This window comes from Triturus cristatus, chromosome 10 (genome assembly GCF_964204655.1).
Source record: "Triturus cristatus chromosome 10, aTriCri1.1, whole genome shotgun sequence".
NCBI lineage: Eukaryota > Metazoa > Chordata > Amphibia > Caudata > Salamandridae > Triturus > Triturus cristatus.
In genome coordinates, this window is record NC_140593.1 from 808,644,560 (window position 1) to 808,660,294 (window position 15,735).

General features: G+C 44.4%; 1 protein-coding gene across 3 annotated transcripts in view; it reads left to right on the top strand.

The window, feature by feature from the left end:
- Positions 1-10,145, top strand: part of LOC146790039 (alpha-N-acetylgalactosaminidase-like) — a 154,287-nt gene extending 144,142 nt beyond the window's left edge. For all 3 annotated transcript variants that reach the window (XM_085628371.1, XM_085628370.1, XM_085628369.1), the window contains 2 exons: positions 5,339-5,536; positions 8,047-10,145. In XM_085628371.1, the coding sequence (XP_085484497.1) occupies positions 5,339-5,536; positions 8,047-8,307 (459 nt within the window). In that variant the 3' untranslated portion in view covers positions 8,308-10,145. The remainder of the gene's footprint in view (positions 1-5,338; positions 5,537-8,046) is intronic.
- The last annotated feature ends 5,590 nt before the right edge of the window (positions 10,146-15,735 follow it).

Here is a 15,735-nt window from a genome sequence, read left to right on the forward strand (position 1 = left end):
TCTGCTGGCCCAGAAGACATCTCTAAATTTGGCTATTGGAGTAGCCTCAATATGGCTAGAGGAAAGTACCAAGGTGGTGGTACATACTTGTAAGCCCAAGTATAAATCAGGCCCCAAGTAAGAACAGTGAAGGCGAGGTACAGGAAAAGTAAATATGGAAAAAAATATTTAGGAATTAAACGCAGTTCAAACTATTCATATTGAGATACTTTTGCGGGTGCGGCTCCTCCGCTAAGGCGGAGCAGCATCGCCCCACTGCTCTTTGAGCATGAAAAATAAAATAACGCTGTTATTATCATTTTTATTTTTCGCAGGTTCAGGGCTGGGTTAGGGTGAGGTAGAGCTGGAGGCACAGGGGAAGGTGTGGTTTTCACACTCCAAGTGTGCATGACTGCTTGATCGGCCGTCCTGGCCTGGCCAGTCATGCGCACTTTGCATCTTTCCCACCAGGCTGCAGTATACAGCCTGGTGGGGAATATGCACAGGCGCCCAATCCCCATCTGACCGCCCATCCACGGCTCACAGACCAATCCCAACGCTGCATTGCAGGTTGTGTTTGGCTCTGGGGAGCCTAGAGGCTTCCTGGTTTCGGGACAGAGAAGTAGATGAAAGACGCGTAAAAGGTAAGTAAAATTTGCTTTTTTTTAAAAAAAAATGTGTTCCCCTTCACACCTCCACCCTTATCCCCTGCCAGCCGCTACTGTACTTCTGTAACGCTGAGATTTTGACTGGCCATTGTGGAGTCTCTCTTTTTGCAAAATGTCTTTGCAATCTGTCTTTGTCTGGAACCCCGCCTTCCAAAGGCCTCTCAAGCTCTTTCACTCAAAGTATTCTCTGCCTGCCACTGATGCATGTTATTTTTGACAACCCCAGTAACACGTGTACCATGCGTAATTGATTTACAATTTCTGGCTCTTGTATTTTCACACGTTTTTTAAATTGCATTTAATTCATTGTTCTAAACCTTTTACTCCATATCTTAATTTTGTCTTTCCGAAGCCGACATTATCAGCTGACTGGAATTCGGTACAGAGATACTAGTTAGTATCTCTAATTGATACTGCGTCCTTTATAAGGTTTCTTCACCGAAATGGGAAACAAGTGATAGGACTCAGAGTTCCTGGGTCTTTTTACGGGCAGTTTTCCAATATTTAGGGGGAAAAACATTGGCCTGCTTTGAGCAGTCAAAGTGTAAGCTACCTGCAGCATTGCAGTGACAATACCAGGCCCGGTGTCTGGGCCCGAAATTATCGTGTCTGGGGATTCTGGATTCCGATCTGATTATTCCAGACCCATACCCTAAAAACTACAGTGTAGGGTACTACACCCAGAGTTGTAGTCCCAGGTGAAATAAGCCAACTTGTAGTGAGTGCCGTTTTCTCAATATTCAGATCTCAATCACCCACTGGAACTGGTCCACCATAGAACTATTCTCATCCTCACTTCATGATGTTTAGACTTTTTTAGCTCTTCTTTATATGGTTATGCTTTTGTGAGCCGTGCTTTTATGCCAGTTCGGGCCAGTCCATTCTATAGAATATCTCAGCTGAATACATATATTTTTATGTCATGGTGTATCCTTACAAGTTGCTGATGTCCCAAAGTGCACTTTCTGTTCACACAACACTAGGCGATTGGTTGCGACCAGACTGTTAAATTATAGTGTTTTTACTTTACATTGCCAGGTGTTAAAATTGAACTTTAAAGTTGAAAGCGAACCAGTGTGCTAGTTTTTTAGGTCTCGCATGACCCAGCACATGCGCTGGTCTGGCGAGACATTTAGTAGGTGGGTTTCGAAAGTGCTACCCACATTTTTGTGCTAGCTACAAGCGTCCGTGCACGATGGCGTGCACGTGCACAGCTGCTCCCCGCATTCCCCCCTCCCTTCTCGCCCAGCCATCTGCCTTTCCTGCGCCAGCCTTCAGCCCCATACCCCTCCCCCCGCCGCTCCGCGCGCATCCCTAGCATGCGTCATCGCGATCACTTTCGCTTTTAGAGTGATCGCGATAAGGGATTGATAGCTCCTTCACACTGAGGCCCACTGTGTCAACCGAAGGCTAACGCTACGCTCTCCTCTGGAAAAGCACTCTTCCCCCTAACCCTCGAGTTTGCATCAGAGACATTCAATGTCCGCACTTTACAGAAGTCTCAACTCAGGTTATACTACCTGTTTTTGACCATTCACTATGTATCGAGCCCTGACCCCTCCCTCTTGGAAGATCTCTTCTGACGTGAGGGATCACCTAATGGATTATAGCCAGCCTCACCCTGTTCTCCGTATCTGAAACATTCCTTCATTTGGCCAGCCACATCCTCCTCTTACCCCCCCCCCCCCCCATTAACCATGTAACCAGACCCGTCGCTGCCTCTTCCTTAGCTGCATAAATTAGTGACCACCGCTCCACCAGCGCGCTTTTGTCTACGTCTAACCTTAATCAGAATCCTAAATCGGTCCGCTCCCTTATCTATTCTTATATTTAACTCAATATATACATGCATTCGATATTTGTAAATGTGTTCCTTTACAAGCAACATATTCAACACTATCAGCTGTGTTCGTATTATAAAAACCAACAAGCATTCTCTATACTTTGCTTCTTCTCAAAGATTTCCTTTTACGTTCAGGTGTTCTCTCCAGGTAACTGTTATAAGCCACACCCAGTGGCTTTGCAGTGCCAGATATCTATATGCCTCTGAAAGTGTCTGGCAATTCTCAGCAAGTCACATGCCACCCAAACTGCAAAGTCTCACACAAGTCTCAGAAACCATATCCCGCTCATACTCAGAATGCACTACTTCTCCCAGAGGTCTCTGTAAGTTGTCATAAACGAGAGACAAGGCAAGCACTGGAACAAATTGACGCCCGTACACCAACCCAACCTCCCTCACTCTCCTTCAGCTCTCCCCAGACAGCGCCCGACCCCCGCCATGTCTCCCAAGCGCCCGTAGTAATTGCCACCAATCCAGCCGGCCTCATAAGGATGAAAGGCTGAGATAAATGGAAGTCAAATCACTGGTGTGTGTGCTTCACTCTTAACACATCAGCCCAAGCTCTGCATCCCCTGGCTCCAATCCAGGACGGCGCTTTGCAGCAGCTGCAGTAAAATGAAGCGCCATGAACTGCACAAGGAGCACATCTGCCGGCCAGGCCCCGGACCCAGAGCACACAGGCCACGCCGTCAGCCACCCCCTTTTCTGCTCAGCTGACTGCCTCCCTCCCTGTCGCTCTCCTCCTCTGCTGGTATCTTTCCTCGGCCCTCACCACTGGCTGCCATGTCTGCCCCCACTCCCCCCCCCAGTGGGTGCCTGCTGCTCCTTCCTTTTTTTTTTTTTTGCATCTTTTATATAGTGCGAACTCGACCCGAAGGTATTGGAGCGCTGTACATGAGCACCGTATTTACATTACATTGGTCTCTACCCTGTGTTCCAGCCAACCCGTGGAGAGCCCAATGATTCCACCCTGGCCTGAGGAGGACCCCCAGGCAATGCACCTCTACAGATGTTCACTTGTGCCATTACAGAGGTGCTGCATTTCATCATATTCTTCGTGCCCTAGTAAATATGAGCCAATACTCTAATGCGAGATTAGCCCCCGCCTCCAAAGAAACAGCAACATTCTCACCGTGTTGCTGACTGCAAAGTACATGAATGTCCTTAACTAATATGATGTATTTCGAAGTCGCTCGTAGAATTTTGTCTCACTTCATGTTACGTCATTACTTCAAAACGTTTTTTGCTACGTTGATGCAGCAAAGTGATTCATAGTACGACACTGCCTCAACGTATTTCATTAAGTTCCACTCTTGCAACGCACTTCACATCATTCACTCGCTACTAAGTGCTTAATGGTACTCTGCAGCAAAGTGCTTTTTCTTAACCCTCTGTAGCACAGCACTTTGTTACTCAATTTAAAAGGGGTCAAGTCTGTGGGTATTGTAGAGTGTTGGCTGCTAAGGCTCAAGTAAACACAGGTAATAATGATAATCTTCCCACAGTCAAATCGCACTTAGAACTCAGCACTCCATGTAAAAGTTATATCTCGTTTGTGTAGCATGCAGGATATGTTGGTCACGGTGAGAAGGTGAAGGTGATAGAATCGTCTCACCCTTAATCTGTAAGTGTGCACAGTGGCCCAGCTGCACTGACATGCATCAGGCAAGTGTCTTGACAGTGAGTGTAGTTTCAATGTACCCCTCACAGATGTCAACTAACTCATTACTTCTTTCATTTTCTGTGGTCAAATCCAGTGGCGACCGGCATCTACGGGGGCAAGCAAATGGGAAGTCTGCAAGCTCTTACAAGCACACCAGACCTCTACGCTCCAGCCTAAATCCCAGGAAAACCGATGCCTTTACGCCCAATTCTTCTGCCTGACAGGAACTGCAATGTAACAGCTCTCGCATTTACACAAGTTTGAGCAATTGGCAATGTAAATGACGATGCCTTTTATTTATGTTTTGGTTTTTGAAACCTAAATAAAAGGTAATGTCATTTACAATGCCAATAGTTTAAACTTCCGTAAATGCGAGACCTATTGCATTGCAAATGCTTGTTGCCTCTGCCACCCATTGCGTGTACCATTGATACAGTGCATTGCAGTGCAAGGCATTGTGATACATCGTAAACCACTGTTTCAATCAAAGGGCCTGAATTCGATGTCCTTGCTGTTTTATGCAAAAATGTGCTCCTTTAGGATTACTGTTTGAAGCACATTTCTGATTTTATAGAACTCCCAAGAGATGGGAGTTGTACCTATGCAAACCTATAATTATGTTGATTTTTAATAGTACATCAGTTATTAAATCCTACTGATATAGGTTCCTGAGCTGGAGGCACAGTCTGCCTGTGTAAATGACACACACACATTAGCACATGAAAAAAACAAATCCATGAGGAAATAGTTTTGCGATGAGCGGCTCAACTCACTAAACACCCCTATTAAACATAGGGGTGTTCTTCTCCATCTGCCCATTGGAAACACATTGACTCCTGCTATTGACAGAAGCATTGTGAGGTTCAGAAACTCACTAACCGGTAAGTGAATATCTACACACTTTGAGGTTTGTTGGTGTTTACAAACCGTGCAAGGATCCCACCCAGTAACACTCACCATAAAACATATCCTACAAATGAAGAAACGCTGCCATTTTGTCGATGACATACTAGGCAGCCGGGTGAGTTGCCTTGACCTAGACCTAATTCTCCAAATGTGAATCCAACAGAGTTATTTGGGGTCACCAAGATATCGAATTGACATTGTTTTCAGCATGAATGATGCATCCAGGTTTAACATGGGCCTGTTGTAACACTTAATACAGTGCATATGTTTCTATTTCAGCTGATCACTGGTGACTTCGGCCTAAGCTATGAACAGTCTAAAACGCAGATGGCACTTTGGGCCATTCTAGCAGCTCCACTCTTTATGTCTAATGACCTAAGGACAATCCCAAGCAGTGCCCGCGACATCCTGCAGAATCGACTGCTGCTTTACATCAACCAGGATTCCCTCGGGAGACAGGGAAGACTCATCATTCAGGTACACCGTATATCCAAATATTATGCTTTTAACTTTAAGTTAATCTCTACATTTCATGTTCTGTTACTAAATGTTTCTATTTCATTACATTACTTGTAAAGAGATCTGTTAAAATGGTTTCAATCGAAAATAATTGTGTACAGAAATGACATTCCCTTAATTTGAGTGAGTGATGAATGGCTGAGGGCAAGTAAAATGGGCTTTGGAAAGAGTGTATTGGTTTTCTTGGCAATGCATCCACTGCGGGTGAGGTCAGTGTCTAGGGTGATATATCTTGGCAATGGGGAAAAGTTGGGACTTGAATACGTCCAGATTCACACTGTCGCGTTTGGACTAGACGTTGCATATTGTTCTTGACAAAAAGTCCGAACTCTGTTTTGATCGGGCTCTGTTTAGTTTCATCTAGCTGCTTTACATCCAGGTTTGGACACGATGCAGGCAATGTTTGAATCATTGGATGTATGAATTTTCCAAGAGGCGTTGTATCCTCCATATACTGGTGCATTGTGATGTCATCAGGGAGTGGAGTCCCGAGGGACTCCATGTAAAGGTTGAACGTGACTATGGGCAAGATGAAACCCTTGGTAGCTCTGCTGGTGATACAACTATTCTGGCACTTGGAGGGGCCAATGTGAAGTAACTGTTATTGATTGGCTAGGTCAGAGGAGAATCAGTGAAGGGTGTTGCCAGTGTATCCCCTTTGAGATTGAAGGATGAATCGCGGTGGCAGTGGTGGCTTAGCAGTTCAGCCCTATCAGTAGGCGGGGGTCATCTGTGAAATCATTAGCATCAGCGATTGGCACTTTTCAGTTTGGGAAACGTTGCAATAAATTCTCACAGTTCTCTTTGCAGAGTTCCCAATTTAGATATGAACCCATGGAATCTGTAAGTGCCAATGCTAGAATCCTTTGGGATGTTTTATTATGTCACAGACAGACTTGAAAGCCTCCAGCTGCCAAAAGTTTCACTCAGCCAGTCTGCTGCACCCTAGTGATCAGTCACCAGTAGGAACTGCAGCAGAATCTGCAATACGGGGATTTTAACCAAGTGTGAATTCAGATTAATGGAGGGAGAAGCCATCTTTAATGAGAACCTGCTAATTAACTAGCCCGCATTTATTCGGGGTACTAGAAAATAACAATCCGGAACTGGTGAAAGCCTTTTGTAAAAGAATGTGGCAAAGCTAGTCAGCTAATGACCATTTTAAAATGGGAGTTAAGGCTAAAATCCTTCTTTGAGAAAGTACCAAATGCCTCAATGTCAACAGCTTCCTCACTCAAATAAAACTCTAATTTGGATTGTGGTTTTATGCAAATTAAAAGAAATACCCAAATTAGACTGCATTTCGGCCACACACACTATTTATAAAGCCACCCAGATGGGGCAGATGAGCGTGCATTTCCGGTTATTTTATTCAGTTATTGAGTTAGCTTCCATTTTGGGAAATTTCCTGACACAACCTTCAAATGCTGCATCTTGCATATTGACAGCAGCCAATAGGCCTGCTTTGGTTTAAACATTTATGAATAAGGGAAGTTGTACTACAGGGGTACTCTTTAACATAGTCTTACATGACTTTATGAATAGACTCTTAATCATCCAACTCCTATTAGTAAATTGAAAAGAAGGCACAGTGTTTTCCATTTGTACTAATTTCATATGAATATTCCTTTAGTAGTCCCATTGTATTCCTACTGTAGATGTTTTGGGCCAATTTACAAGGGCATGTTACTCCACGTAATATATACTCCAAATTGCATTTCTGAATGGGCCCCAAAATCGCTCATCTCCCGCAGCACAGAACACTGTAAATTAATAATTTCACTTTTAATTTAGCTTTCTGTATGTGCATAGGTTGCATAGGTTCATCAAAGCTACTCACAAACTTGTAATTCATTATGCATGAATACATGTATGATCTGTAAGTCGCATTTCTTTTTCTGGCTCTGTCTACCCAACCATTATCAGGTTTGCTCTTGATGATTTTATGTTTATATGTATTTTTGTATGTGTTTTTTGTATAGCACATTAACCCCTTCCCCGCTCATGACGGAACCGCTCCGTCATGAGCCACGGTTGCCGTGTGCTCATGACGGAGCGGTTCCGTCATGCCACGACCGTTGGCGGACGCTCCGCCCACGCGGCGCTGTTTCCCCGCCTGTGCGGGGGGACAACGCAACTGGGCGGAGTCATGACGGAACCGCTCTGTCATGAGCACAGCTCAACCGTGGCTCATGATGGAGTGGCTCCGTCATGAGCACAGCGCCACCGCGCTGCCCCCCCGCACCCCCTAGCGCTGCGGCGGAATTCCCGCCGCAGCGAAAGGGTTAAAAGAATAGCATTTATATAAATCTTGTCATTCCTTAAATGCTTTCTCAAGAAAAATATGAGAAACAATTTATTCTTAAGAAGTGGAATCATTTTTTTGCCTCACACCAGAAAGCAATTTTTGATTATGGAGTTGAAATTTGCAGAATACCATTTTCTGACCATACTCTGTTATTTCTTAGAAAAAACCTCTGGAGGTCTGGAAACGAGAGCTGGTGAGCGGACAGTATGCCGTGGCCATCATGAACAAGGGCAATGATGGGACACCCCGGCAATATTCTACATGTTTATCAATGCTCAATGTCACCGAATGTGCCACTGGATATAAAGTATACGATGCATTTGCAAAAGAGTTTGTGGGAGACTTTAACATGGACTCAACCATGGATGTAACCATAAATCCCACAGGAGTGGTTCTGTTGTTTATGGTGCCTACATGCTAGCTTGGTGGGCTTCGCCGTGCCGTGGCATGACTTGCACTTGTTTGCTGACCTATTGTGCTGTGATGAAGCCAATGACTGCAGCATCCGTCATACAATGACTTCCAATACTGGGCGAGGTTTCATTGGTTTGGTAGTAAATTGAAAGTGAACATTTAAGGCATCTCATTTTAAAATGAGCTACTTCTAAAAGGTCAGGCAATGGCATTCTTGGGTTTGGGCGATAACGTACCTTTTTCTGGATACAACTGCCCCATAATGGGGATTGCGGCCTATTGGTCAAAGCTGATCTTTGTAGAAGCCTCCATTTCATTTTGATTAGGAGGTGGAAGGTATGTCAGGTGGGGTTTAAGCTGGAATTACTTGTACCACTATTAATAAAGTTGGGGCTTAGATGATTATAAGTCTGTGTGACATACATGTTATTGGAGACTTTGGGAATTAAAGTTTTCCCACTTATTTCGAAACTAAACTGTTTACTGTACATGATACCAGTCACTTCCATAAACAGGGAGATTTGTTTCAGAATCAAATTGTGCCCAAATGCAGCGAGACAACAGCACTGTCCATTGAGGGTGATAAAGCTTTGTAAGGAAGGTCTAGGCTCTTATTTTTAGAATTAAATTCTGGGGGTTAATACTAAGGCAGTATGTCATGTGGTTCAAGCAAACCTTGCCATTCCATTGTAGAAAAGCTGGTTCACTATTTTGCACATATTGGTGAGACCGATCCCAAGCACTGAAAAGAAACTTGCATCATTTCTCTTTAAAGCTCATTAAATGATGAGCTGAAGAGAAAAGTCTTGTGTTTTCACTTTTCGCCTGAAAACCTACCATGAAGTTCTGGTACCTATGTTATAGACTTAGTTTCTTAAAAGTGCATTATGTTCTATTATACCGTACAGTGCAATTATATTCACTTTTAAGTAAGTAAATACACAAAAGCAAGAAAGCATCCCCATTCCTTTTCCAATAGCATACATCTGCTATGGGGACTTTGTCACCCAATCTAAAGAACCTCTCTTGGCTTTTGGATGACCATACAAGGGGTTGTATCTTTTCAGAGCATAATTGCAAAGCTGTACCACACTATGCATTATTTTGCAGCATGACCTATTTGGGAAACTGAAAAGTCAATAATGAACATGAGTTCACACGTTCTTCATCCTTTCTTTGAACATTATAAGTCTGAGGGAGGGAGAAGTATACTGAAATGTACAGTAAGTCCAGATGCCAAACAGAGGAAAGGAACATGTGTATTTTGATGGGTGTAGGGCAGAGCATGATTTCTATTCTTGGTTGCTGGATGTCAGACAGTTTAAGGTGTCTTTGTGTTGTTTTACGGTGTTGGTTATAGATAGTGAATGGAGGTTTTGTGTTTAAGAATAAAGATCAAATGTTACCCGAGTAGGTGCATTGTTTGCCCTCAAAATATTTTCTGATTTCTCTCACAATCAAGTTATAAACTATGGTATTTCATATTTGTATGCACTATCTGTACCCTGAAATTTCATGCAGTGATGCCATGGAGTCCACTTCAAGCACTTAGATGGTGACCACAGTTGTGGCTTTAGGGGAAATTGTGTCAAGGGTTTTGAATGTTCAGGAATGTACAGCCAATCTAGATAAATAGCAATCATGACTTTAGACATTTTGTATATTTTCAGTAGAATAAAGTTTATATTCTTTTTGTCATTTAACCAAATTGTATGGTCTCATATTTCAGGTGAACGCCCTTGCTTGGGATGTCATGTTTACATGTATCATAGTGTAAAATGTAAATGTTAGCAGATTTTGTCATAAAATTATGACACAAATGCAATTAAATTAAATCAAAATGTCGTCTCTGATTTTTTTTTTTTTTTTTTATGTTGTGAATTCTGTATTATTCACAAAGTACCAGGAGTCTTTGTGGAAACCCTTACCTTGGAAGTAGGGGAGAACAATGACGTGTAAGGGAAAAGTAAAGTAATAAAGGATGGAACAAAGGAATGATGGCACGGTGCAAAAATGGTAACTAAAAGAAGGATGAAAGAGAATGAGAAAATAGTAAAGGGAAAAGAACATGATGGGGGTTAGAAAGTGAAGGAAAAATTATATCAATGCACACATCCAGCATACAATTCCCATATTACATTTACATCTGCACTCCAACATAGAATATACCCGATTTTTAAAGATAATTTTGTTTACTAAACTACAGAAATTATAGAGATCTTTTCGCTTGTTGCGGCATCAAAATGTAGAAAACTCCATGTGGGCAATATTCTCCTTGAATTTCTGTTTCTTAAATCCGCTTCCATGGTGGGCAGCAGGTTAAAAACCAACTAGCCCATTGTAGCAAAACAGAAGACCCAAAGCGGGCTTCAGATTGGCTGTTACTCTTTTTTGAAAATTCACTTGCACATGATCTGCAAGTCAACTCTCATTAACCAGGTCTGAGAGAGAGACCAGCTAAATCCAGCAGCTAAAATATGCCATCAAGATAGAGAAACTGGCTGGAGCTGGCTGCGTTCCACTTTAGGGGAAAAGAGGTAGCACCTCTGGAAACTCTGTGACGCTGAATAAATTATCCATCGTTTCTGGGTTGCAGCATTTATTGTGTGAATGTTTTTTTTTTTTTTTGACAGGTTGGAATGTATGTTTTCTACAAGAAACTTGGCTGTGGAATCTCTACCACTACCACCAGGATATCTTGAATACTTTGTACCTGCGGCTAAACACGGGTGCTTTGGTAGACCAGCTGTGGGATTAACATCTCTGCGTTTAAAACCAAATCACTACAAATGACAACGTGTCCCCACTTTCATGTGATATGCCCTGTTTCAACAGATGGGTCGAAATTGGTTGTCCTGGTGATTGGTCATAGAACTATATCAAAGTGCACATAGAGGAGCAGGCGAAACAATCCACACAGAATTTGTTAAAACATTGAGCGATGTAATTTTAAATAATGTACTTTTTGAAGTGATATGAGCCGGATATTTGCAATCGTATTTAATTTCAAAAGATAATAGTAAGACTATGGATGACTGGGATCACGTAATTGGCATTCCCACTGTGTCCACAGCCATTAAACAAAAGATTTAGCAGACTGTACAGTCTTAACCAAATTGCATATTTTAAATTTCTGTGCTACTAAAATGCCTGCTCTATCAGATATCGGTGCTTAATTTAAGCCAATGGGTGTCACTGGCACTCACTTCTGTGAACCGACACAAATGCTTTGCTTTTCTGACTTTTCCTGAGAGCAAGAGAGGGGGAAAAACACACAGAGTGAAAGGAGGAATACAAAAACGGACAACCTGTGACAAAGGGAAAAAACAAGAACATGCGAGAGTGAGATAAATGGCAGGGCGTGTCTGGTAGTGGATTAAAGATGCCTGAGGTACATTCCAGACTATACAGACGTGGTATTGGGCATGCTCATTTTTAATAGCTCTGAGCACGGGCTACTGAGCAGAGCTTTGGGCACGGCACTAATTATTTTATCAATTGACCATGGCTGAGTCCCCATTCTTATTACACGTGTTTTTGTCATCAAGGCTGTGCTGTTTTAGACTGTTGCTTTATTTATCCATTTTTTTCCTGTTTGAATCCAGACGTGGTGGTTTTCATATGGGATGAAAGGGATCACTTCCCAACGTTATAGTTGTTAAATATATATATTGAAAAGGGATGCCCTTTAGCTACATAAGTTAATATGAAAGTTTAAAAGTGAACCAAAGGATAAAATAGAATTCTGGAATTGACAGCTTTTAGAATGCTGGAAGCTCAAACGCTTGATACTATAAAAGTGCCAACTAGTAGCACTTAATTATTAATGTCATCATAATTAATGGTTGAATCTAAATTCTTTCTCTCACAAAAGAGGCCTTGCCTAACAAATATGAAAGGTTTAATAATTGGGTTATTTCCCTCTTCGCCAAAATTACATTGGTGGGAGATGCACAGCGAGGAAGGTACCCTATTACTGTTGATGCCCTCAATAGTTCACATGTGCAGAATAGGGAGGGTTAAGGAGGACTATAGTTTGGGCAGCCAAGCAAGAGATCATAAACAGTTAATGGTTGGAAATATTAGCCATCATTCTTGGGAATTAGTCTGGTCAGTTTTGGGTCTTCATTAATGCGTTGGACATGGTCAATGTAATGAGGGAGACGAATTGTGCGACTCATAAAAGGTGGTTATAGTATATTGAGCAGTTGTATGTAGACCCACAATTCTAATTTGTCTGCTTACGCCACAGTTGGGATACTTCAGCCTCGATTTAAGTCTCAATGAATGTTAAAAATGGGGGTCTCTTGTTGGTAGAGGTAGGTACCTTTGTCCAAATAGTGACCCTTGCTTCTAGTCAGGGTAAGAGGGATACACTCCTAAAATAACCCCTGCTCACCCCCTTGGTAGCTTGGCATGAGCAGACAGGCTTATCTCAGAGGCAGGGTGTAAAGCATTTGTGAACACATACAGTAACACAGTGAAAACACTACAAATGGACACCACACCAGTTTAGAAAAGCAAGTAATCTTTATCTAAACCAAAACAAGACCAAACGACAAAGATCCACAATACAGTATTAAAAATAAGGCTTTTAAATGATAGAAATAGTTCAGTTCAATGCAGGTTGTAAATCCGACACTTATCTCAAAAGTACCTTAGATGCGTCACTCAAAACAAACAAAAGGGTCGCAGGGAAGTTGATGCATCAATTCCTTGCTTTGGGTGAGGCGATGCGTCTGTTCCTTACTGTAGCGCAGGGTAGGCGATGCATCTGTTCCTTACCGGAGAGGAGGGGATCTGTCTGTTTCTTACTGTGTTCCAGTTACGATATGACAAAATGGCGGCTCGATGTGATGCGATGGTCCGGTACGATGCACTATCTTTTGCAGCCGCTCGGCAGGTGCTGCGACTGTTTTCTCAGCGAGGTGTCGGGACCCGGTGGGGATGCGGCACGCTTCCTCCTGGTTGCTCGGCGAGGCATAGGAACCAAGTACGGATGCTGCACGCTTCTTCCCTGTGATTCGGCGATGCGTTGGGAATCGGTGCGGATGCGACATGCTTCTGCCTCTTTGCGTTGATCTTCCAGCTCCCAGCGACAAACAGTCTCTAGTGGTCCTAAACAGCAGCAGGCACCTCTTTGTAGGTTAGAATTCCCAGCAAGGAAATTCAGGGGAGTTGGTGATGAAGTCTTTGTGTCCCTTTCAAGCAGGTGACAAAGCAAACAGCAAAGTCCTTCTTCTCCTTTCCTTGACAGCAAGCAGTCGCTGCAGGCCAACCCCAGACAGCAAACCGCACATGGGCAGTATTCCTCCTCCGCTTCTCCGGCTCTTCTCCTTGGCAAAGTTTCCTCTTGATTCCCAGAATTGATCTAAAAGTCGGGGATCTGGTCCCTCTTTTTATACACACAAATCATTTGTTCTCTGAAGGCAGACAGTGTCTGTACCTAGCCAAAACCAGTTCTGTCCTCCCTGGTGCAGCTTCCTGCCAGGAGGTGGAGACCACATTGTTGAAAGCAGACCAGGCCCAGGCAGGTGCTAGGAAATCGCCTCCCCCTACTCTAAATTCAACCCAGGTTCATCCATCCCAGCCCTGACTCATCAGACTGCCGAAGCCGCTACCCTCCTCCAGCCCTGTCGCTCACAAGCCAGACCTGCAATACACAAACCTAGCAGAGGCACACTGGATGGTTAGGCAAGAAAATACCTCCTTTCTAAAAGTGGTATTTTCAAACATAATATAAAAATCGCCCACACTGAAAGATGCACTTTAACGTTCTGAGTTCAGGCATACTGAACGTTATGTTCGAGGCATATGAGCTGCAGATTACACACTTTTGCATAGATCGCCATCTGGTGTTGGGCCCGGATGTTTGCAGTTTGTTTTTCCTCTTGGAAAGTCTTTGGAAGTCACGAGGTCGGTGACTCCTCCCTTGGATGGTATTGCGCATGGGCTTCGGCTCCATCCTCAGATTGTTTTTTTCCGCCATCGGGCTCGGATGTAATACTTCGCGCTCCGGTTCCGAACATTTCCAGTTCGACGATCGAAGCGGAATCCTCGCTCCTCACGGTATTGTTCACCTCAATCACCTTCTCTTCGACATCTTCGATTCCAGTCATCGATGGTGGCCTTCGGGCCTATCCAAGCTCCGGTCCAGGCTGATGGAAAAAACTCCATTCAAGAAGTGCCCTCGATGTGGGTCCAAATTCCCCCACACTGATCTTCATGAGGTGTGCAACCTCTGCCTCTCCCCTGAATACGAGGCTCGAGACTGTCCTGCCTGAAAGTCGTTCAGATCGAAAAAGACTATTCGAGATCGAAGGGCCAGACGAAACATGGTACACTCCTCGACCTCCGTTCCAGTCGACATCTTCTGGGACGACGTCGAATCTCCGGGACAGCAGCACACCGAAGAGGACCTTGTCAGTGCTTCCGAAGCCGATGACTCGGATGTGGAGGACATCACCCTGGCGCAGAGGGTCGTGAGTACTATACCCCCTCCCACACCCGCGCCGACACCCAAAAAGGCTTCGGTCACGCCTTCGCCTCCTGGCCTAGGCAAGACCAGAGACACTGCTTCAAACACCCCACCTTCGGGCCCGGTGAAGAAGCCAAATAAGCCTTCCGGCGGCTCAAGCCAGCCTGCCTGTGGTGCCGTGAAACACACCTCTGCACCGAAAAAGAGACCGGCCTCTACCTCGACACCGAGCTCCGCACCAAAGTCCTCGGTGTCGAAACCCAGCCTTTCGGTACCGACCATAAGGCCCTCGGCACCGACATTTCCGCGCCGAAGCCCACCTCTGCGCCGACCAAGAAATCTGAGGTTCCCAAAAAGCACGGCACGGACAAGCCTAAAAAGTCATCTGCCCCGAAACCTTCGGCGCCGACGGAACAAACATTGTCACAGGAATTGTTTACACCGGATCCCTTGCAAAAGACACTTACCAAGGATCCAAAAACTGGACATTTGGCACTCTCTTCTAAAAAGAGACATTTGGACAAACCGGCTCCGCCTCCACCTCCAAAGAGGAAAGACTCTGCTACCTCCCCTTTCAGAGTGCCTTCCCCACCTCCTCCACCCTCTCCACCTCCGCCCCCTCTGCCTTCTCCACCCCCGCCTCATCGCTCCCCGACCCCGTCTCCAGATGATGATGATCAGGGGGACCCATATTACGATCCAGGGGATGTGCCACAAGACCCCACCCCTACAGGATCCCCAGACCCATGGGACAACTATAATAATCAAGACATTCCAGACGTCCCACAAGATGATCTTTAACCGTCCAGGCCATCTCCTCCAGAGGACTCATTAGGTTTTCACCACCTACTTCAGAGGGCGGCACATTATCACGGGGTAGAGCTACACACTGACCCGGTAGAGGAGGATTTCCTCCTCGACACCTTTGATACCGCACATAGGTCTACCGCCATACTA